Raw genomic sequence first — 23,806 nt, forward strand, 5'->3', positions numbered from 1 at the left:
GAGTCACCATCCCTGGGGGTGTTCAAGAAAAACCTGGAAGAGGCACTTAATGCCATGGTCTAGTTGACTGGCTAGGGCTGGGTGGTAGGTTGGACTGGATGAACTTTGAGGTCTCTTCCAACCTGGTTGATTCTGTGATTCCATGATTCTATGAATATAGATATATAATATATAATGATGCAAGATGAATAAATATATATACAAATAATATAAGTATATAATACAACTGTTAATACATGAATAAAAGTAGATTTATATTAATATAAAAATAAATGCAATCTAAAGAAAGCAAAACAGATAAAAATAAATAGCAACCTCTCTCACACTATTGCTTGTGCCAAAGTTGTGTACTTTGCCAAAAATTAGGCTTTTCCTGTTCTGCCACAGCTGCTCTCCATAATACCAGCAGAGTCCCTGCAGGAATGCCAACAAAAATCAAACTCTCTTGTTTTTAACTAGCTAACAAAGTGTGTTTTTAAGCAAGTAAATGGTGAGACACAAACATGGCTCTGCATTACAAAGGTAAAAAAGAAACAAAGCAATCTTAAACAACCTTTGCTCCATGAAATTGAGAAACGCTCTTCAGAAAGGAATAGTTAATTGAAATTGAGGCTATGGTCTAGTGATTAAGGATGCTGGGATGAAGGTTGGACTGGATGATCTTGGTGGTCCTCTCCAACCATAGTGATTCATAGTGATTAGATGCTGTGCTGAGGGATTTAGTTTAGTCACAGACTTGTCAGTGTGAAACTAATGATTGGACTCAATGAGCTTGAAGGTCTTTTCCAACCTAAGAAATTCTGTGATTCTGTGAAATGCATTTCCACCTGATATCCACTAGTTGCAAATATTATCATTCCCCCTGCCACGTTCCAATAGTCAATAGTAAATTTTGGACTTGATTTTTATCTGTGTTAAGACACATATACTCTCTTGCACCTTTTGTATATGACTGCAATTCCTCTGTGTTGTGGTAGGCCTCATAGGCACAAAATAAACTTGTACATGTCCTGCCTTCCCTAGTGTGGTGGAGGGGCAGCAGCCCCAAAACTGAGGCCTCTCTATGCCCCTACATGCCTGGATATGTTTTTCTGCCAGGACCCACGAGGCAGTGAACAGATTGTGTAACACCCACACGCCCAGGCTGTGTACCCCGGGGATCCGCCCAGATAATCTCCTATTGGGAGGTCCAGGCATGTCTCTACTGCCTATTGGGGCAAGGTTTGGCTTACTGCCAACCTGATTGGTCATTTTAGATGTCCAACGAGCCATGAATCTCGTCCCCAGAGCCTTTAAAGAGGGGTGCACAGCAGCACCATGTGGTCAGACGGTCCAGACCGTTCAAATCGTTCAGAAGCTTAGAGCATTCAGACTCATCTCTGACCCCCAGCAGCACCCTGCTGCCCTGACCTGCTTGCATGGCCTAGACAAAGGATCAGGCCTTCCTCACTTGCAAGCATTACAGAGGCTCAGACCTCATGAATTGATCTCAAGGCACAGTCAAGCTATTTGCGAGCCCTTTGAGAAGCAGAGCGCATGCACACCTGCACTTCATACATATATGGGGAGCCGAGAGACCCCTGCCTAAGCCTAGAGCTATCTTGATTTATCTACGGAGCTCGTCTCCCTGCAGCACGGCACAGACCCTGCTTGCCTGGCATAAATACTGTTTGCCAGCTATTCTGTAACTCTGGAAAGACCCAGAGCCAGCAGACCCTCAGGCAGTCTGCTAACCTGCAAACACAGCCTGCTAGCTGTGAGACCGTGTCAGGAGCTACATGGACAGATCCTTCTCCTGCATCTGGGAATCTTGCCAGCTGACCATCCCTGGACACACAGCTTCCAGAAGTAGCAGCTGTGAGGTGGAGGCCACACCAGGAGAGAAGGTTAGAGAAATTATGTTACCCAGAGACTGGGGACCCTTATCACCCCTGCAAGCCGGGACAGATATCAGCTCCACCAAGACCCCAATACTGAGGCACACACTGAGACAGAATCCCGGGAGGGTGATTAATGATTAATATTCAAAAGCAACACATCTAAGCAAGCTTTAATTCCTTTGTAATATAAGTTATCTCTATCTGAAGAGCACACACAGTTTCAGCCCTTGCTGGGCAAACACTAGAATTGTTAAGAGGCATTAAGCCTAAGGGAATCTTTCTCTCTGTCTATAGTTGTTAATAATTTGATATTTCCATTTAATAACCAATCCCTGTAAATATATCCCCAGCTGTTTTCATAAACTTGCATAACAGACCTGGATTTCATAGTGGTTGGGGGTGGTACAAATTTGTAAATATTAATCTTAATAAATAATTTTATAAAAAATCAAAACCACCTCAAATTAATTTCTCACCTCCCCCTAACAGGGGAGGAATAGAGAAATCCCCTCCATGACACCTAGGCATGATTTTCTGCTCCATCAGAAAGGCAAGCACAGGAAACAGATACAAAAGTACCTGGAGCCACTGAGTCTGGCCTGCCCAAGTTCCTGTGGTGTAAGATACACACAGTTAGTTTGTGCCTGCCTAGTGCAAGGCCTGTGCTTTTCCCAAATTAGGGAAAAGTGAGCCTGTGACTTTGCCTAATCTGGTAAGATTTGGCTAACTGCCATCCTGATTGGCTATTCTGTGTCCAAAGGGCAATTAATCTCGGCCCACACTGATAAAAGAAGATAGGCAGGTGAACAACCTGCTTTTGCTTCCCTGCTTTGCTTCCCTGCTCTTTGCCTGCTATATCTGCTGTGCCCAGCCCTGCTGCTCTTGCACACTGCCTTAGTGCTGCCTGCTGAACTCCACTGCCGCCAGTTACCAGGAGCAGACCCTGGATGTCTGCACGCAATTGTCCTGTGTGGCCAGCGTGACACCGTGCTGAGACTGCACCACATCTGCCTCTGCACCTGAAGGTCCTGCCTAGAATTCCTGGACATATACACAGATAGTCCAGAAGAAGCCAGGAGAACAAAGTCAGAGACTGTCTGTGTCCTGTCCGCAGAAACCAGGAAGATTCAAGCCTCAACGTCCAACAAGACAGAGTCCCCTGAAAGCATCTGGGCACTGTATGAATTGTGGCCAGCCCCTGTGAGGGTAATAATAATAATAATAATAATAATAATCTGTCAGTAAATGCTCAGTGCCTCTCTGTAATTCTCTATCACCTTCTGTCATAGAGTAGAAAGAGCTTGAGCCCAGCTACTGGGCAAGCGGCATATTGGCCGCAAGCGGCATTTGACTGCAGGAACAGTCTCTTCCAGTTCAGTTAATGTTTCTATATTTTGCTGGTTACATTAGATGTAGATATTATCCATAGAATGTTTCCATGACTGTGTAAGAACCAAAATACTATTAATATTAGTGGTCAGAGGTGGCAGAGAGCTCTGGATAGCAACATTAATAAACAATATTAATTGTGGAAAATATAATCTTGCAGCAATTAATTTCCCCTTCCCAACACTCTCCTTCGGTTATAAAGTATGCAAGTAAAAAGATATATTATATCTTTATTAACCCATCATGTTCACAGTCTCTGCAGTTCACAGTAACAATGAGCAGGGATAAAGTTGACATCTTGATGCTAGTCAGCTGTCCAGAACAAATACATCTCCTTCTTTGATTCAGTACTGGTCCCAAGCAAGGATGCAAAGATTTTCTTAGGAGAGAATAACAAATTAGAGTGAAGAATAAACAACACTTCCATTTGGTTGAAAAGGAGAAAAGAGGAAAATACTATTTACCTTCTCCCTACAAGTTGTTGGGTTTTTTTCCTGTCTACTCAGAGCTTCTGTAAGTTGTTTTGACAATACGTTTACAGGACGAATACTGCTAAATAGATTGCCTAATGAATGCAAGGTGATATGGTCAAATGAACGACAACAAAAATACCTGCTTCATCTTCAGTTCACCCATATGGTCATGTAAAAAATTATCTCTTCTCATTCAGTCAATCCACTTACTTTGACTCTAGGGTTCTATGTGCTTGTCTTGCAGATAAAAATGACTGCTTACACCTGCTAGCCATGAAGAGCAACGAAGCTGAGAATAATATGGATTCACTGCATACTCAGGTAACAAGTAAATAATTGTGAACTCAAGTGCAGACAACTGGAAGGGCTTTGCTGCCCAAATGTTACTGATGGCATCATTCGATGCTATCAAAGCTGCAAACATGAGATGGCAGCCAGGGTTTGTTCTGGAAAAGAATCTTTTAATAGCAACAAGTATCAAGAAGGAGGAAGAAACTAAACTTCACAAGTAAAATCCACTGAAAACCTTCAAATATTTCAACTGTGGTAATCCTTCCATTCAAAGGCTCATTCTGAATTAATTAACAGGTTTAGAGTAGCCTGTAAATAAATGAGATATAATGGGAAAATTACAGAGATACAATGCCCCATTAAGCCATTTTTCTTTTATCTTTCAGTGCAGAGTGTACTTTATGTAATTTAGAGAAAAAGATCGTGTTACTCCTTTGTTATTCATAGAATTAAAATAGATGCCAAGGACATATGAAAAGGCAAAGCATTTGACTATTACAATGACAAAGCATAATAGCGAATATTTACCATTAAGATGCTAATTTTTAAGAGAATAAAAACAACAGAAAGCCTTTTTTTTTTTTTTATAACAAAGAAATTAATTGTGAGTGTTGAAATTACATTCCTACTGGTTAAATTACTCTGTTTTTCTGTTCCATAGAAGCAGAGGTGTCACTATTCATCCATGCTGTTACAGCTACAGACCGGCGAGAATACAATACCTGATGAACAGATAATACAATTTCAATTTTCCTTCTCTTTGTGGCATCTCCAGTTAGCTAAGCATAGCTGTGAATAGGAAAGCAAAGATGATACTTTCCAGTGTCTTGGCACTGCCTTTCATTTTTCATTGTACCTGGTCTCTCTTAAGCTTTTAATGTATTTGATTCCTGGAATCCACTTTCTTTGGTAGTCCAGAATTGTTATGTGTGGAGATCTCAGTAATTTGACCAAAAAAGAAAAAAAAAAGTGATTCTGTGTTTTTTTCCACTCTTTTCAAATCAGAACAAAAGTTTGCACAGATGCTCTGTTTTTCATTTACAGGCTCTGTTTTTCATTAAACTCTTCCCAAATAGATAAGCAGACAAATGCTGAAGTTTCAAAGCACTGAAAAGCTCCAAAGCCCCACTTTTTTCTCTTAAGACAAAGCTTCCACATACAGTGTTCTTTGAGTACTTTGAGTGCTCTATAAAAGCTTCCTCTCCTGTCCCATTTCCCTCCAAATTACTTAAACTTGGGTTCCCTCAACTTCAGAGAGACCTAATGTCAGATTTTATGCCTGTGATTTTGGCAGTCACCACTCACTAGAAACAGAAACGAACCTCTCCAAACATGATTAGTATGAGGTATGTTGGAGAAGAGTGAGTTTCACAAAGCAGAGTATCCATGGTTTGAAAATCCAGACTACGAAGAATCTAGCCTGTCTTTGAGCATAAAAAAGAAGATAGAGAAGCTCTAATTAGAGCAAAGGCCAACCAGAGAGGGACATTTACAGATCTCCAGTAAAGCAGAAAGTATTACTGACAGACCTGATAGGACATCACACAGTTTAGGCATTATTTTACACAGTAAGATATTTTAAAATGAAAAAAGTTGGTACATATTTGTTTTATTTTGACCTGAGCTTGACTCACAGCTTAAAAAGCTTGCTTGCATGAGAACCACAACAGTATTAGTATCTTTGGCCTTTCTAAAAGCTTTCTGGAAGTTTTATCTCAGAGAAGAGAGAACACATTAGCAGAGTGGATAAAAAATTGGCAGCAGTTTTCCAGGTAACTGGTGCAATCCAGTAATAACTTTGTCACTTAAACTAAGTTGGTCCAATCATGTGGATAAAAACATTCATTATGCCTTACTTGGCTGCTCTTTAGAAATCTTGGTGATATTTTTTACTATAATTTCTCCCTGTCCTTTGAAGATGATCTAAAGCACAACTCCAGGCTGGGCAGGGACTGGCTGGAGAGCAGCCCTGACCAGAGGGACCTGGGGGTACTGGTAGATGAGGAGCTCAACAGGAGCCAGCAGTGTGCACTTGCAGCCCAGAAAGCCGAGCAGAGTCTGGGCTGTATCAGGAGAAGTGTGGCCAGCAGGCCAAGGGCGAGGATTTTCCCCCTCTGCTGTGCTCTGCTGAGACCCCACTTTGAGTACTGCATCCAGGTCTGGAGTCCCCATTAGAACAGGGATGTGGAGATGCTGGAGTGTGTCCAGAGGAGGGCCACTGGGATGCTTGGAGGGCTGCAGCAGCTCTGCTGTGAGGACAGACTGAAAGATTTGGGGCTGTGCAGTCTGGAGAAAAGATGACCTTCTTGTGGCCTTCCAGGATCTGAAAGGGGCCTACAAGAAAGCTGGGGAGGGACTTTTTAGGCTATGATGGAGTAACAGGACTTGGGGGAATGGAGTGAAGCTGGAGATGGGGAGAGTCAGACTGGAGGTGAGGAGGAAGGTGTTGAGCATGAGAGTGGTGAGAGGCTGGAATGGGTTGCTCAGGGAGGTGGTTGAGGCCCCGTCCCTGGAGGTGTTTAAGGCCAGGCTGGATGAGGCTGTGTGCAGCCTGCTCTAGGGTAGGGTGTCCCTACCCATGTCAGGGGAGTTGGAACTGGATGATCCTTGTGGTGCCTTCCAACCCTGACCTATTCTATGATTTTATAAAGTAACACCTGCCATGGCTTGGTCATTAGTGTGTTTTATGCCTTTGCATCCTAAATGTGGATTAATATTTTTTTCTTTTTATTTAATTTTTTTTTCTCCCTCATGTTTAGTAACACCATTGATTTTGGAAGTGACAAATTTACACCCTAATAACAGGACATAGTACTGAAAAACTTAAACCTGTCTCAGTAACTACTTACTCCTCCCCCTTTTTCATGTACCACATCAACCATCTGTTCACATTTGCACAGTTAAATCCCACCTTCAGAGCTAAACTTTATTGCAAAAAGTGAATCAGCAAAAATTCCTTCATTTAAGTATCTCAGAGATATTCACTTGCTTTCCAAGAAATTGTTCCATTATGTTTTGGCTCAAGAGTGATCTTCTCTTCAAAATCGCTCTGGAAACCTGCGACAGAGAAGAGGTTTGCTATCAATTGTTCCTTGCATTTTTGTTTTCAAAGCTGGCTGTTACAGAAGATGTTGAGTGAGAACACAGACTACTAGATCACAGCTGACCCTCTCAGAAACTCAAAGTGAACTGATAATTGATATCTGCTCAGGCATGGTTCTCTCCATGCACTACTTTTGACAGCTCTACCAGGTAAGCTTCTACATAGAATTGTAAAACCATAGAAACAGTCAGGTTGGAAGAGACTTCCAATATCATCCAGTCCAACCTATCCATCCAGTCCAACTTATCCAAACAAGATCATCCAGCCCAGTCTTATCCAGTCAACTAGATCATGGCACTAAATGCCTCATCCAGGCTTTTCTTGAACACCTCCAGGGACGGTGCCTCCACCACCTCCCTGGGCAGCCCATTCCAATGCCAATCACTCTCTCTGTGAAGAACTTCCTCCTAACATCCAGCCTAGACCTCTCCTGGCACAGCTTGAGACTGTGTCCCCTTGTTCTGTTGCTGGTTGCCTGGGAGAAGAAACCAACCTCACCTGGCTACAGCCTCCCTTCAGTTAATTGTAGACAGCAATGAGGTCTCCTCTGAGCCTCCTCATCTCCAGGCTAAACAATCCCCAACTCCCTCAGTGTCTCCTCATAGGGTTTGTGCTCCAGGCCCCTCACCAGCTTTGTTGCCCTTCTCTGGACACATTCCAGCACCTCAACATCTCTCTTCAATTGAGGAGCCCAGAACTGGACACAGTACTCAAGGTGTGGCCTGACCAGTGCTGAGTACAGGGCAAGAATAACCTCCCTTGTCCTACTGGCCACACTGCTCCTGATCCAGGCCAGGATGCCATTGGCTCTCTTGGCCACCTGGGCACACTGCTGGCTCATCTTCAGCTACTGTCTACCAGCACCTCCAGGTCCCTCTGTGCCTGGCTGATCTCCAGACACTCAGTCCCCAGCCTAGAATGCTGCTTGGGGTTGTTGTGGCCAAAGTGTAGAACCCTGCACTTGGCCTTGTTAAATCTCATGCATACCAACAACTTTGATAAAAACACAAACACTCTGAAGCTGAAAGATCATGCTTGTGGTAGCACTTCAAGATGGCTCACTGAGCTTTAGCAGATTCATTCACTGATTGATCTGGTGTCAGTAACATTAACACTTTGCTAATGCAAACGTTTAAGATGTTTCTCCAAAGGCAGGTTTGGAATGGGAATCATAGAATCATAGAATCAACCAGGTTGGAAGAGACCTCCAAGATCATCCAGTCCAACCTAGCACCCAGCCCTAACCAATCAACCAGACCATGGCACTAAGTGCCTCATCCAGGCTTTTCTTGAGGACCCCCAGGGACGGTGCCTCCACCACCTCCCTGGGCAGCCCATTCCAATGGGAAATCACTCTCTCTGTGAAGAACTTCTTCCTAATGAAAGGTAGTCCTTTGGATCACCCTTAAAAGACAGCAAGAAGCTATTGCCAAAAGATTACAGGTCTCCAAGGAGTGTTGAAGTAATGATCTGATTTTATTTACTTGTTTGTTTGTTTTTAAATGTGAGTAACCCCCTGCGAAAGGAGAAATCTGCAGCAGAGGCAGGCAAGCCTGGCTCTGCAGGCAGCTGCAAGGTGTCCCAGCTGAGAAGGATTCAACAAACTAACACCCGAACGCCTGGCAAGGCGTCGGGGCTAGGCAGGGGAACAAACCCCAGCCAGTGCTCCTGCACGCCACCCCGGGGGCTCCCCGGCCCTGGTCGAGCTCTTGGCTGGGCTCTGCTGGCCAGCGGCTTGGCCAAACGGGCCGGGGGCAAGGCACCTGCTGAGTGCGAGGGCCCAGCGGACATCAGCCTCCAGCTCGAGGCCTGAGCTGTGACCCTGCTCCCTCTTTCACCACCCCGGGGCCGGTGGTGATGCCGTCCGGCCCCGCCAGTACAGGGCGCTGAGAGAGGACACTCCGCCGGCGGCCGCCGGGAAGGGTTGATGGAACCCAACGCTGCACCCCCAGCCAGGCGGCCGAGAGCAGCTCCTAAGCTTGGCGGGGCGGGGAAAGGCGGCCGAGGCCAGCACCCGGGCTCGGCGGGGCGTGGGGAGGCGGTGACAAGCGGGCGGGGCTGGGCCGGGCCGTGCTGGGCCGGGGCCGGGCGGGCTGGAGCGAGCGGCAGCGGCGGGAGCGAGCGAGCGAGCGAGCGAGCGGCTGGGGCACGGCGGAGGCAGCGGCGGTGACGGTATGGCTTCGTCGCAAGGGAAGAACGAGGTGCGGTTCGCCGACTGGATGGCAGCTTTGCCCAGCAGCATCCACCGTACCCCGCTCACCAATCTGGCCATCCCAGGTAGGTGCTCCCATCTGCACTCCCCGCCGGCTGAGGTGCGCCGGAGAGGAGAGCGGAGCTTTTAGCGCTTCTCCATGCTGCTGAGGAGGCGGCAAGCCCCGAGCTGTGCTGCCCCGGCTCTCCGGGCACCTCGTCGTGCTCCCGGGCGCTGCGTCACATGTGAGCGAGCGGGGCAGATGCGCGGAGAGCTGCCCGCGGGAGGCTCTTGTGGCCCCAAACTGTAACGAACTCAAAGGAGACAGCGTTGGTAGAATGCGCAGGCTGGATCTGTTGTGTGCGTGGAAGAGTTGCGTGTGCCTGTAGTGCTTCGCTGGACCCCACGTACGGCCAGCATGCCGTGGATTGCCTGTTAGCTCGTAAACTTGGGTCTCGAGGTGGAGTCTGAGCTGCTGGGGAGCCGGGGAGCGATGCAGACAGGCTGCACCATAGTGCGACTGCATTTCCAGGCACCTTCAGAGCACATTCGGTCTCGGTGCTAATTTAAGTACGATGAGGAACGGCACATCATGGTGCTCTAACTGTGCACTCTTCTGCGCTCGCTGCCTTTTTTTCGTTTGGTTCAGGTATTCGTTGTAACTGCAGACATAGGCAAAATACCTGTCAGAAGCTAAACCAGTAATAATTTCGAATGACTCGTGGTTCGGTCGACCACCTCGGGTTGCAAGACGTCTTTACCAGCATCCCACCCGCTCTTGAGATGTCTAACGGGAATGAGATTTGAGAGATGCTGACGCTATAATGTCTCCTAAGCTTCTTATGAGAATGTTCACTTCTTGAGAGTTTTTGTAGCAGCTGCTTGTGTTAGAGCAATTTTTATAGCACTAGTGAAAAGATACTTTTAAGACAATGTAGTTTCAACGGCTATGTGCTAGGATGCGTTTTTCTATAGCTTCGTTTAAACAGAGGTGTGCTGTTTTACAGTCATCTGCCTCTTAGTTTCTTGCAGTTTACACTAGCTTTGTTTAGTATTTTACTTGCTGCACTGTTGGGGTTGGGTTTTTTTTTGTTTTTTTTTGTTTTTTTGGTTTTTTTTTTTTTTGCTATTAGTTGAATACATCGTGTATAAAACTGTCCCTCTGAGGCACAGGAATCTAGCCTCTGTAACTGCTATGCCAAATTATTTTAGGGCTGTAAAAGCTTTTGGTGTTACTAACTTTTCCTTAACTGACAAGCTGAGGGATGCTCTTGTAAAATACAGGCTACGATGAGAAATTGGTCTGTTTGGGCCTTTAGAGTTAAACATATAATTTTGGAGACTTTTTTTTTTTTTCTGTGGTTTTGAGGCAGTCACGATCAAACTCACTTCTAGATGCAAGGCGCTGCCTTTGGTATCAATCACCTTTAACTGGCTCCCTTGTCTGAAGCACCTTGAGGCAGTTACTGCTGCATCAGTCTGACCAAGATCTCTTACTTTTTCGGAGCTTCTTTGTGAAGGATATATGACTGATTTTCACGGTGAACGTTTTCCAGAGCTTTGGCTCTGAAAAACTACACCAATTTCACTCTTTGTTAACATGTTTACATTAAAACAACCGAACAAGAAAACCCTCAACAAAACCAAACGAGCACACAGAAACCTACAGGGAACTGTAAATGCAGGTTAATCCCCATACAGCGTTAAGCAGTGGGCAAATTTTGTAGCCTCCAGGTGCAGAGACAGACCCCTTACATTGCAGAGGAGTTTTTTTCATTTAATAGCCATGCACACAGTCTTTTTTTCCCCCTTAAAATTAGCAACAAAACTGCTATGATCTGAGCAATTTATTGGTAAGACCTTTGAAGTTTGCCCTTCTATCCTTGTAAATGGACAGAGACCTTGCTTCCTTGCCAGTCTTTACTTTTAAAATGGGAGCTTTGGTAACTGGAGCCTTATGGGAAGGGGTGGGGGACAATATATTTCATATGATTTTGTCAGTTAGGGAGCCTGGTACACAAGCTGTGCCTATCAGTACAGTTCAAACATTATCTTTTAATAGTATATTTATTATTATATCCAGCATACACTGTGGTAATTACAGTAGTTGTGCAAAGGCAAACCTAAGACTGTTTTCATCTTTTAAGAAGAAATCACCTTTTAGATGTTTATAATGTTTATTTGGAAGCGTCCTCCCATACAACTGTAGCTCAAAATTGATGCTAAGCATGAGCAATAGTTACTGGCATAAAACTATTACTGAAGTAGTCAATAAGAGGAATTCCAAAACTGCTGTTGAAGGAAGAGGATTCATAACCATGCTGTGACAAAGCTTTGTAGTTTTAACTTGTGAGTTTGTAACTGTTTTGGAAACAAAGATTTAGTTGCTAATGCATTTGTAGAGTCACCACTGTTGTTTTGTAAGTGGCATTTTGTTTCCATTGCTTTTTTCTTTCTCTCTTCCCCCCCTTACCAAGAGAAGCTCACAGTACAATCTTGATTTTGGTTCCAGCAGGTTATGGATTTCCTTTGCTCAGTAAGAATACTGATGTTATCCTTAATTCAGCAAGCTTGATTCCAGAGTCAAAGTATCTGTCCCATGCTAATGTTGAAGAAAACAATTAGCACTTAGTAGTGGATTCCTCTACATTGGGCAGTTTTACAGCTCAGCTCCACAGGGTGCTGGGTGATCTCATTTAAACTACACCATCACCTAGAAAAGTTGGACTGTATGATCCTTGAGGTCCCTGGACCGTATGATCTTTGAGGTCCCTGGACCATATGATCTTTGAGGTCCCTCCCAATCTGGCATTCTGTGATACTAGAATGAGTTTTCCAAATGAATGTATCACACTGATACAGAGGATGTTTTGCTACATGCAGGGTGAAATGTTGTCGCTCTACTAAAATCGGCGGTACATTGCCCGCCGTTCAGAAGAAGTGCTTGAAGCTGAGATGATACACAGCACTGTTTTGGCGTAGACGTGCATGTAGTATTTTTAAGTGTTGTGAAGGGAAGCACAAAGGCCATGCTAACAGTGCTTTTGAAGGGGTGTGATGCTTGTGTTATGTTTAAAACCATGGTGGATCACGTGTACTTCAGAAATTTTCGTGTAACTGGTCAGTCGCGGAGCTTACGCAGGCACAGATTTACAGTGTTTATCACCACTTATGCTTCCACACCCAGTGGTGGATTCTGTTGGTATTGCAGTAAATAGATTTACTAATTCCATTATCTGTGGTCCAAGCAAGGTACTTTTGTTTTCCTAAGACAACTCAGTCCAGTAGGTGAGGCAGAAGGCTGTAACAGAACTTGTGCCAGCATTGTCAATTAGAAACAGTATCTGAAGGGGGGATACAAAAAAGCTGGAGAGGGACTGTTTAGGATATCAGGGAGTGACAGAACTAGAGGGAACAGAGTGAAGCTGGAGATGGGTGGGTTCAGGCTGGACATGAGGAGGAAGTTGTTGAGCATGAGAGTGGTGAGAGGCTGGAATGGGTTGCCCAGGGAGGTGGTTGAGGCCCCATCCCTGGAGGTGTTTAAGGCTAGGCTGGATGGGGCTCTGGGCAGCCTGCTCTAGGGTAAGGTGTCCCTGCCCATGTCCAGGTTGGGGTTGGGGGGGGGACTGGAACTAGATGATCTTTGTGGTTCCTTCCAACCCTGACTGATTCTATGATTCTAAACTTTTCTCTCTCTGTTTGTTACAAATATGAGGATGAAGTGTTATACCGTGATGTTTTTTTCTTTGTTGTGCTCTGTTGCATTGCAGTGGCAGGTTTTCCTCACTTGAAGGATACCAGTAGCAAATAACAGTACCTACTATTTGAAAAGAAAATCATCTCTTAGTTTCTAGAAAATTTCACACATATTTAGACTTCTATTGCTATGACAATTAGCACAGCAAAATGACACATTCCTAGTGTATAGCCCAGTGTTCTTAGCATTTGCAGTCTCCTCATGTTTGCAAACTGCCTCTTAATGTTAAAAGATCTGCCTGGCTAAACTCACAGCAGTCTGGCTAAGAAAAACGTGGAGAATTGCTTTTATTGTTGTTGTTAGGGTGGATGTCTTCTGGTAAAGTGTAGCTTTGCTCCAAGCCTGTGCCTCTTCGACCCAAAGAGGTATTGTTTATTGATAATGTACATTTAGAGAACTGAAATCTTTGTGGCTCCAAGTTGCAGCTAGAAAGTGAGGTGCAGAGAACCGATGTGTTTTGCTGTGTGAATGTCACCACCTTCGTCTGGGTTGAGGAGTGTGCTATGTGCAATACAGTTAACTAGACATCAGTAGGCAGCATTTCCTTCTGAATTGACCCACTTACTGGTCAATTATTTTCCTGCTGGCAGTCCATAAATATGTATTTTGCCTTCTATGAGCCCAAGTTTGTGTACAAATAGCGTGTAATACACGTTTCTTTACTCCCTGGAGCTAATACTCCAAACCTATGAGAAATGCATAAGAATAATTTCTGGTAGAAAACAATATTTTCGTCCCCAGGTGACTAATTGCTCCCCCATAATACTTGATAGCTTCAATCTGCCATGTGAGCAGTCCTGATTCGTGCTACGGATGTTTCTGTCCTTCGTATAGTGTAGACAAAATGTTCTGGATGAATTTAAGACCAAAAATAACCCTTGAATACTGAATTTTGAGAGTCATAACTCTTCAGACTTTTGCTTCATAGGAGAATTCAGTGCTTTCTTTGAGCAGATGAAACTATTGGCCTTGTGATGTGCCCTTGTCACTGAATGGTTTCACTGGGAGCAATACAATTCTCAGTGAAAATTATTTTCACAGTGTACCAGCTTGGCAGCTGTGTTTGCTTAATGTAGTTAGCTCCTTAAGAGGAATATACAAGACCTGACTGGCTTCTCAGATCGTATTTTATTTTGGGTTTGTATTTTGACCTATAAAGTCTGTGAGCCAGAACGCAATTATTAGATGCAGCAGAGTCAAAGTTGGCTCATTTTAAATAAGAAGCTGTTTGCAGGTGCAATGTTTCATGGTATCTGTCTTCAGAAAGAGGCTCTGAGACTTGGAATTTTGTATTTCACAGTATCATCAGGCTTTGAAAAGCAAAAGCAAGACCTCCTAGGGTAATAGTTTACGAAAAAGGGGGAGAATGTGTCCTAGTGTCAAAGACGTATTAAAGAGATCACAAAGGCACGCGTGCTGCCGTAGTTGGAGTGTTCTAAGTGGAGAGGTAACGTAACAGCTCTGTTTCAAATGATTTGAATTACTGTTTCCTGTTTCAATACCTCGCGAATGTTCCAGTCGTTACTTGCTGGGCAGACACTTCTCAGCCCCACAGGGAAATTATTCCGTCTCGAAAATGGCTAGTAATACTTCCTTGTTGCTTACACTGATACGCCACACTTTCACTCTTTAAATGGTATGAGGACTCTCTTTGATCTTCAATAACCAGTGAATTGAATATTTGCCAAGTGAAGAGGAATTGTCTGTGGGAAGGTTAATTTTTGGACCTATTTCATGCTTATCTGCCCATCTCTGCTTCGGTTAGAATCATAGAATAGGTCAGGGTTGGAAGGGACCACAAGGATCAGCCAGTTCCAACTGCCCTGTCATGGGTAGGGACACCCTACCCTAGAGCAGGCTGGCCACAGCCTCAGCCAGCCTGGCCTTAAGCACCTCCAGCCATGGGGCCTCCCTGGGCAACCCATTCCAGCCTCTCACCACTCTCATGCTCAACAACTTCCTCCTCATGTCCAGCCTGAACCCACCCATCTCCAGCTTTGCTCCATTCTCCTCAGTCCTGTCACTCCCTGATATCCTGAAAAGTCCCTCCCCAGCTTTTTTGTAGGCCCCCTTCAGATCCTGGAAGGCCACAAGAAGGTCACCTGGGAGCCTACTCTTCTCCAGACTGAACAGCCCCAACTCTTTCAGTCTGTGCTCACAGCAGAGCTGCTGCAGCCCTCTGAGCATCCTCGTGGCCCGTCTCTGGACACGCTCCAGCACGTCCACATCCTTCCTTTAAAGGGGGCTCCAGACCTGGATGCAGTCCTCCAGGTGGAGTCTCAGCAGAGTGGAGCAGAGGGGGAGAATCACCTCCCTCACCCTGCTGGCCACACTTCTCCTGATGCAGCTCAGGCTCTGCTTGGCTTTCTGGGCTGCAAGTGCACACTCTTGTGCTTGGCATTGCCTTGCCCCAGGACCTTGCACTTGGTCTTGTTGAACCTGATGAAGTTGGCTTGTGCCCACCTCTGCAGCCTGTCCAGCTCCCTCTGGATGGATCCCTGCCCTCCAGCCTGGCTGCTGCACCACACAGCTTGGTGTCATCAGCAAATTTGCTGAGGCTGCACTCAGTGCCTCTGTCCATGACACCCACAAAGATGTTGAACAAGACTGGTTCCAGGACTGATCCCTGAGGGACTCCACTTGTCACTGGCCTCCACTTGGACAAGGAGCCATTGACAGCCACTCTTTGGGTGCAGCCATCAAGCCAGTTCTTTATCCATCTCATGGTCCACCCATCAAACCCAGGTGTCACCAGCTTGGAGACCAGGATGTGGTGCAGGACAGTGCCAAAGGCCTTGCTCAGGTCCAGGTAAATGGCATCAGTTGCTCACTCCTTGTGTATGAATGTTGTACCTGTTCGCAGAAGGCCACCAGGTTTGTCAGGCAGGATTTGCCCTTGGTGCAGCCATGCTGGTTGTACCCAGTCACCTCTTCACTATCCTTCTGTCTCAGTAGTGCCTCCAGGAGGATCTGCTCCATGATCTCACTGTGCAGGTGAAACTGACTGGCCTGGAGTTCCCTGGCTCCTCCTTCATACCCTTTTTGCAAATGGGAGTTCTGTTTCCCTTTTCCAGTCAGTGGGGACTGCACCAGGCTGCCAGGACTTTTGGAATATATTGGAGAGAGGTTTAGCAACCCCATCTGCCAGTTCCCTCAGCAGCTGTGGGTGTATCCTATCCTGTCCCATTGACTTGAACACTTGCTGTCCTATTCTGTACAGAATTAACTCTACCTAGAACTGTAAACTAATGGTGCAAGTAAACTTACATTGCAGGTTACTTACTAGTTACTCACAAGACAGAGTATGTGATGCACCCTATACTCTTATTTCAGTGCTCTGCTGTCTGAAATAAGTACCTTTATGTTTCATTTTCTGCTCAGGAAATGAGCAAATACCTTTGTAACTGACCTTTGTCACTTCTATACGATGATTCTTTTCTTCCTTATTGATGGTGGCCTTCTAACATTATTTTTTATCCACAGAATGGCCTTTCACTGGTCCTGCACATGCTAATGTGTCATTTCCAACCTTTCCAGAAATATTTCTGTCTGCTAGATTCCTGTGGCACTCACCATTAATTTCCCTTGCTGTGACATGTTATTATATTATGCACAAAATGATGCTGTTCAGTTCCTCACTGCCTTAAAAATCAAACAGCCCAAGCCCTTCACTTACTTCTGCCACAAGAAGTAATTTGAAACTGGTCTTGCTTGGTTTCCCAACAGGAGCTGTTTATTTAATCCTGCAATCTCTGTCCATGCTGTCTCCTGAGTCTTAGTTCTGGTAGAGATGGCTTCTTCTCTGACTTTGTCTTACATTGTGCCACCATGGCAGGTGTGGCAGAGGGAACAGCTTTATTGCCTTCTAGAATTATCCCTCTCTTTTCACCTCACTGAGTTTCTGTTTCATTTCATCTCTTGGCTGAAAACATCTCAGCTGTTCTGTGTATCCAAACTGCCTTTACCTTCCAATGATTTTTAACTTTGTGCTTGGTATTTTTCTTGGGCTTGGAAACTTTCTATAGTTCCTACTACTGTGCAGCTTGCACTATGCTTTTTCATACCAAAGGATGCTTGCTCTGAATATGCTTGGACACACTCAACTGTGCAAGTAATTAAAAATGCAGGTGCAAAGTAGGTGAAGGTATGTACACTGCACTTCAGCCCCCTAAGAGGACTATGTAATTGCTCTTGCTGCTCGGCACAGAGATATTAACATTTTAGCTACTTAATTTGAAAATGATTGTGTGTCTTTAAGAAACACTTTCTGGATTGTTGTATTTAATGAGGGATAGATTTAAGAGATTAATCCACTTGCCTTCTAGCCTGCCCATAGAGATTAGAGGAGCTGGGGGTGGCTGGACCTATCTCTTAAATAGATATGCCAATTTAATCTTTAATACCATGACTGTGGCCCAACACCAGATGCAGAAAACAGCCCTTCTGCTCCAACCAGTCCAGCTGCATTCAAAAGAAGCAGTCAGATGCACAAATGTGGTTTATTTACGTGCATCATGCACTAATTCTTTAAGATTGATGGAGATAAATATACTAAACTGCAAACACCTCTAAAGCCTTGAAATGTGTTTATAATTATAGGCTTAAAATCTCCTGGGCAGTAATTCAGGTGTAGCTGAGATCTGGTCAATGCAGCGACTCTCACCCAAAAAACCTCCCTTCTTAGAGGAAGCAAGGAAGGCAGACTCTGGCACTGAAAATCCTGTCCTTACTGTAGATAGGAAACTGGAGTAATACTTCTTACCTCATATCTACTATTAGTTAGAATGCAGAGGTTGAGGTTGTACTCAAGTCATTGTTCCATTAGTGGTTCCACAAGCCATTTGCTCATAGCAAGCAAGGAATGAGCCCTCATACCCACTCAGTATAAGATTAGGCCTCCAACAATTCCACCTTCCTTTCCATTCCTCCCCCTCTACTCTGCTCTAGTGAGACCTCACCTGGAATATTGCATGCAGTTTGGAGCTCCCCAATTCAGGAGGGACAGAGATCTACTGGAGAAAGTCCAAGGGAGGGCTAGAAAGATGATGAAGAGGCTGGAGCACTGCCCTGTGAGGAGAGGCTGAGGGGCCTGAGGCTGGTTGGTCTGGGGAAGAGAAGACTTAGAGGGGATCTAATCAATGTTTATAAACATCTGAGGGCTGGGGGTCAAATGAGAGGGGACAAACTCTTCTTAGTTGCACTCTGTGCTGAGACAAGCAATAATGGGTGTAAACTACAGCACAGGATGTGCCACCTCATCATGAGGGAGAACTTCTTTGCTGTAAGGCTGACAGAGCACTGGGGCAGGCTGTCCAGAGAGGTTGTGGAGTCTCCTCTGAAGACTTTCCAACCCTGTCTGGATTTGTTTCTGTGTGACCTGAACTAGATTGTATGATCCTGCTCTGGCAGGGGCGTTGGACTTGATGATCTCTGGAGGTCCCTTCCAACCCCTAACATCCTGTGATCCTGAGGTGTGACAGCAGAGACACCTCATCTCCCCCCAGTCCGTGTGTCTTTCTCAATCATTATGTGTTTATGGCTAATATATTTTTGACACTTTTCCACTGTTTTGTGCTTTTAGCAGAGATTTAATAAACAGACTTGTGTTTAATAGTTCTTCTCTTCAAAGGGCAACCATTTCCAGGGAAAAGAGCATCCATGCCCATCTTACCCTTTCTTCAAAGGAGGCACAGGTTATAGATGCCTAATTTATGGACAGATCTTCTTATGCAGTCCTTAGACTAAAGCTCATAGGACACTATGAAGACTCTAATGTGGAAGAAATCTGGTTAAAAATCTGAAGACTTTTTTCTTTTGTTTGTTTGTTGGTTTGATAACACTCCTCCCCTCCCAGCATGTCTTGATTTAATCCTATCTTTTACATTATCTTGAGCAGCTGTATGGTATCAGCTAGTACCTGTACAGAAAAGTGGAAATGCTGGGGTAGATCAATGTAAACAACTGCTGTGGAACATTTCTTTCCCTTCTCACATAGCCTGCCAGAAGTGGGAATCACTAATGAACATAAGCCAAGAGGGTGCCCAGGTGGACAGAAGAGCCAATGGCATCCTGGCCTGGATCAGGAGTAGTGTAGCCAGCAGGACCAGGGAAGTCCTTCTGCCCCTTGACTCAGCACTTGTCAGGCCACACCTTGAGTACTGTGTCCAGTTCTGGGTCCTTCAATCTAAGAAAGATGTTGTGGTGCTGGGAGGTGTCCAGAGAAGGGCATCAAGGCTGGTGAAGGGCCTGGAGCACAGCCCTGTGAGGAGAGGCTGAGGGAGCTGGGGGTGTGCAGCCTGCAGAAGAGGAGGCTCAGGGCAGAGCTCATTGCTGTCTACAACTACCTGAAGGGAGGCTGTAGCCAGGTGGGGATTGGTCTCTTCTGCCAGGCACCCAGGGACAGAACAAGAGGACACAGTCTTAAGCTGTGCCAGGGCAGGTTCAGGCATTAGGAAGAAATTTTTCACAGAGAGTGATTGGCATTGGAATGTGCTGCCCAGGGAGGTGGTGGAGTCACCGTCCCTGGAGGTGTTGAAGAAAAGCCTGGATGAGGCACTTAGTGCCATGGTCTAGTTGACTGGCTAGGGCTGGATGATCTTGGAGGTCTCTTCCAATCTGGCTGATTCTATATTCTATGAAATCCAGTTGATGGCTGGCCACATGTGGTGTTCCTCAGGGTTTGGTGTGGGGCCCAATTTTGTTTCATATCTTTATCAATGATCCATGTCAGTGGATTGAGTGCACTCTCAGCAAGTCTGCAGATGACAGATGGATGGGAGTGTTGACCTGAGGAAGGATTTGTATTGGATGTTAGAATAAAGTTCTTCATTGAAGGGGTTATCAAACACTGGAATATGCTTCCCGAGGAGGTAGTTGAATTGCCATCCCTGAAGATGTTTAAAAAATGCATATATGTGATGCTGAAGGGCTGAGCACCAGATTTGGTAGAGTTAAATAATGGTTGGAGTAGATAACCTTAAAGGTCTTTTCCAAACAAAATGTTTTATGATTCTATAAGAGTGGCTGGAAGGCTGCCCAGTGAAAAAGGATCTGGGATTATCAGTGGACAGATGGCTGAATATGAGTCAGCAGTGTGCCTAGGTGGCCAAGAAGACCAGCAGTATCCTGGTTTGTATCAGAAATAGTTTGGCCAGCAGGACTAGGAAAGTGGTCAACCCCCTGTATTCAGCACTGGTGATGCTGCACCTAGAATACTGTTTAGTTTTGGGCCCCTCACTACTTGAAGGATACTGAGCTGCTGAAGCATGTCCAAAAGAAGGGTAATAAAACTGGTAAAGAATCTTAGAGCACAAGTCTGAGCAGCAGCTGAGGAAACTGCTGTTGTTTAGCCCTGAGAAGAGGAAGCTGAGGGGAGACCTTTATTGCTTCATAGCTTCCTGAGAGGAGGTTGTAGACAGTTAGGTGGTGGTCTCTTCTCACAAGTAACAAGTGATAAGATGAGAGGAAACAGCCTGAAGATGCTCCAAGAGAGGTTTAGATTGGATATCTAGAAAAAAATCACCAAAAGGGTTGTCAGGAATTGGAGCAGGCTGCCTTGGGAAGTGGTTGAGTCACCGTCCCTGGAGGTATTTAAAAGACACATTCATGTGGTGCTTAGAGATACTGGTAGGCTTGGCAGTGTAAGATTAATGATTGGACTCAGTGCTATTAAAGGTCTGTTTTTTTTCCCAACCTAAATGATTTTATCATTGTGTATTTTATTTTAATATATTTATGCTTTTGACAGAAACCTGTACCAGTGCTGCATGTTTTGCACAACTAGACTATGTGAAGTTGTATTTCATGTTTTTAGAATCATAGAATTGACCAGGTTGGAAGAGACCTCCAAGATCATCCAGTCCAACCTAGCACCCAGCCCTAGCCAGTCAACTAAACCATGGCACTAAGTGCCTCATCCAGGCTTTCTTGAACACCTCCAGGGACGGTGCCTCCACCACCTCCCTGGGCAGCCCATTCCAATGCCAATCACTCTCTCTGTGAAGAACTTCCTCCTAACATCCAGCCTATACTTCCTCTGGCACAACTTGAGATTGTGTCCCCTTGTTCTATTGCTGGTTGCCTGGCAGAAGAGAACAACACCTACCTGGCTACAGCCTCCCTTCAGGTAGTTGTAGACAGCAATGAGGTCTGCCCTGAGCCTCCTCTGCTGCAGGCTGCACACCCCCAGCTCCCTCAGCCTCTCCCTTACAGGGCTGTTCTCCAGGCCCCTCACCAGCTTTGTTGCTCTTCTCTGGACACACTCCACTACCTCAACATCTCTCTTGAATTGAGTAGCCCAGAAGGGTTTTGTTTCCTTATTGGACATAAGTAGCAAGGAAATAATTTGTGCTGTGAAGTGATTGGTTAATCTAAAGTTCTGAAATATTTTTTTTTTCCTACCATGGACTACATGGAAGAACAGCTAAACAACAACAAAAAATAAATGGCAGGTTTTTATACTATTAGTAACCCCTCCTTAAGTTGTCCTATGTCTAAATTACTTGAGGCAAGCTGAAGATCTTTCTTCCCTCTTAGGTTAATGCCTGGTAGATGGAGACTCAATGTTAAAAGTTGCTGAGTGCTGCCAGCTCTCTTGGAAGCTGAGAGTTCTCAGTTTTCTATCAGCTCAAGTCCAAGTATCTAAAGAGCATCTTCACTGAGAGATATTCCTACTGTGGCAGAAGTTAATAGCCACTTAAATATCATGTTTCCTGAGGTGAAATGAAATCAGTATTTACTCTGTTTGGAAGTACAGAGTTTGTCTTTTTTTCAGCCTATTTTTAAGCTATCTTGAAGTTTTCACTATGGTCTAATTAAAAACAAATAATTAGCTGGGAACATTACCTGGGAAAAAAACAATCCCATATATCAGTGTAGATTGGGAATTGACCTGCTAGAAAGCAGTGAAGGGAAGAAGGACTTGGGAGTTCTGGTGGATGGAAGGATGGCCATGAGCCAGCAATGTGCTCTTGTGGCCAGGATGGCTACAAGAATGGCATCATTCTGGGGTGTATTAGAAGGGCTGTGGTAAGTAGGTTGAGAGAAGTTCTCCTGTCTCTCTATTCTGCCCTGGTGAGGCCTCATCTGGAGTATTGTGTCCAGTTCTGGGCTCCTCAGCTTAAGAAGGACAGGAGCTGCTTGAGAGAGTCCATCTGAGAGCCAGAAAAATGACTGAGGAAGTTGAACATCTTCCTTATGAGGAGAGCCTGAAGGAGCTGGGGCTGTGCTGCTTGGAGAGGAGGAAACTAAGGGGTGACCTCATCAGTGTTTATTAATATGTAAGGGGTGAGTGCCAGGAGGATACAGCCATCTTCTTCTTGGTGATGCCTAGTGACAGGACAAGGGGCAATGGGTGGAAGTTGAGGCATAAGAGGTTCCATGTAAACCCGAGGAAGATTTTTTTCACTGTGAGGGGCAGAGCACTGGAACAGGCTGCCCAGGGAGGTTGCAGAGTCTCCCTCTCTGGAGATATTCAAGAACCATCGGGATGTATTCCAGTGTGATTTGCTCTAGGTCATTCTGCTCTGGCAGAGGGGCAGGACCAGCTGTTTTGAGGTGCCTTCCAGCCTCTGACATTCTATGATTAGAATGTTTCTCATATGATTTGCCACCTTTAAAGCATCACTGTTCATATTAAATAAAGTTTAATCTTTCCTTCATCTCATCTTGCATACCTCATGCATAAATACTTCATCTTAGTGTTTCAACTACAAAAAAAGGTATTTCAGAATAGTATTACAGTATTACAGTATTATTATTAGGATTGGAAGAGACCTCATAGATCATCAAGTCCAACCCTTTACCACAGAGCTCAAGGCCAGACCATAGCACCAAGTGCCACGTCCAATCCTGCCTTGAACAGCCCCAGGGACGGCGACTCCACCACCTCCCCGGGCAGCCCATTCCAGTGTCCAATGACTCTCTCAGTGAAGAACTTTCTCCTCACCTCCAGCCTAAATCTCCCCTGGCACAGCCTGAGGCTGTGTCCTCTCGTTCTGGTGCTGGCCACCTGAGAGAAGAGAGCAACCTCCCCCTGGCCACAACCACCCCTCAGGTAGTTGTAGACAACAATAAGGTCTCCCCTGAGCCTCCTCTTCTCCAGGCTAACCAATCCCAGCTCCCTCAGCCTCTCCTTGTAGGGCTGTGCTCAAGGCCTCTCCCCAGCCTCGTCGCCCTTCTCTGGACACACTCAAGCATCTCAACGTCCTTCCTAAACTGGGGGGCCCAGAACTGAACACAGTACTCAAGGTGTGGTCTAACGAGTGCAGAGTACAGGGGCAGAATGACCTCCCTGCTCCTGCTGACCACACCATTCCTGATGCAGGCCAGGATGCCACTGGCTCTCTTGGCCACCTGGGCACACTGCTGGCTCATGTTCAGGCAGGCATCAATCAGCACCCCCAGATCCCTCTCTGTCTGGCTGCTCTCCAGCCACTCTGACCCCAGCCTGTATCTCTGCATGGGGTTGTTGTAGCCAAAGTGCAGCACCCTGCACTTGGAGCTATTGAACCCCATCCCATTGGACTCTGCCCATATAGAATAGCTAGAAAAAGAGAAAGAAAAGGAAGGAAAAATAGACTGTGTTAGTTGTGGTTCCAGACTTCACTTTTCTCTCTGTGTGTCAGGATGTTTCAGACAATGTAGATGTATGATGTGCTTCTATGGAGGCAAAGACCTGTCTGCAAAGCTTATTGGATTATAAGCCTGGCTTTTGAGTTTTTA

General features: G+C 45.4%; 2 protein-coding genes across 4 annotated transcripts in view; both read left to right on the forward strand.

The window, feature by feature from the left end:
* Nucleotides 1-23,806, forward strand: part of RPL37 (ribosomal protein L37) — a 472,830-nt gene that overhangs the window by 110,545 nt on the left and 338,479 nt on the right. Inside the window, exon 1 of one of the 3 annotated variants that reach the window (XM_064140593.1) lies at nucleotides 22,476-22,481. The exons of the other annotated variants lie outside the window; for them this stretch is intronic. Coding sequence (XP_063996663.1) covers nucleotides 22,480-22,481 — 2 coding nt within the window. The 5' untranslated portion in view covers nucleotides 22,476-22,479. Of the gene's footprint in view, nucleotides 1-22,475; nucleotides 22,482-23,806 lie in introns of those variants that run through there. 3 annotated transcript variants of the gene reach the window in all.
* Nucleotides 9,230-23,806, forward strand: part of PLCXD3 (phosphatidylinositol specific phospholipase C X domain containing 3) — a 170,926-nt gene continuing 156,349 nt past the window's right edge. Inside the window, exon 1 of the mRNA XM_064140591.1 lies at nucleotides 9,230-9,413. Within this exon, the coding sequence (XP_063996661.1) occupies nucleotides 9,311-9,413 (103 nt within the window). The 5' untranslated portion in view covers nucleotides 9,230-9,310. The remainder of the gene's footprint in view (nucleotides 9,414-23,806) is intronic.

The sequence above is a fragment of the Pogoniulus pusillus genome, chromosome Z (assembly GCF_015220805.1).
Source record: "Pogoniulus pusillus isolate bPogPus1 chromosome Z, bPogPus1.pri, whole genome shotgun sequence".
Lineage (NCBI taxonomy): Eukaryota > Metazoa > Chordata > Aves > Piciformes > Lybiidae > Pogoniulus > Pogoniulus pusillus.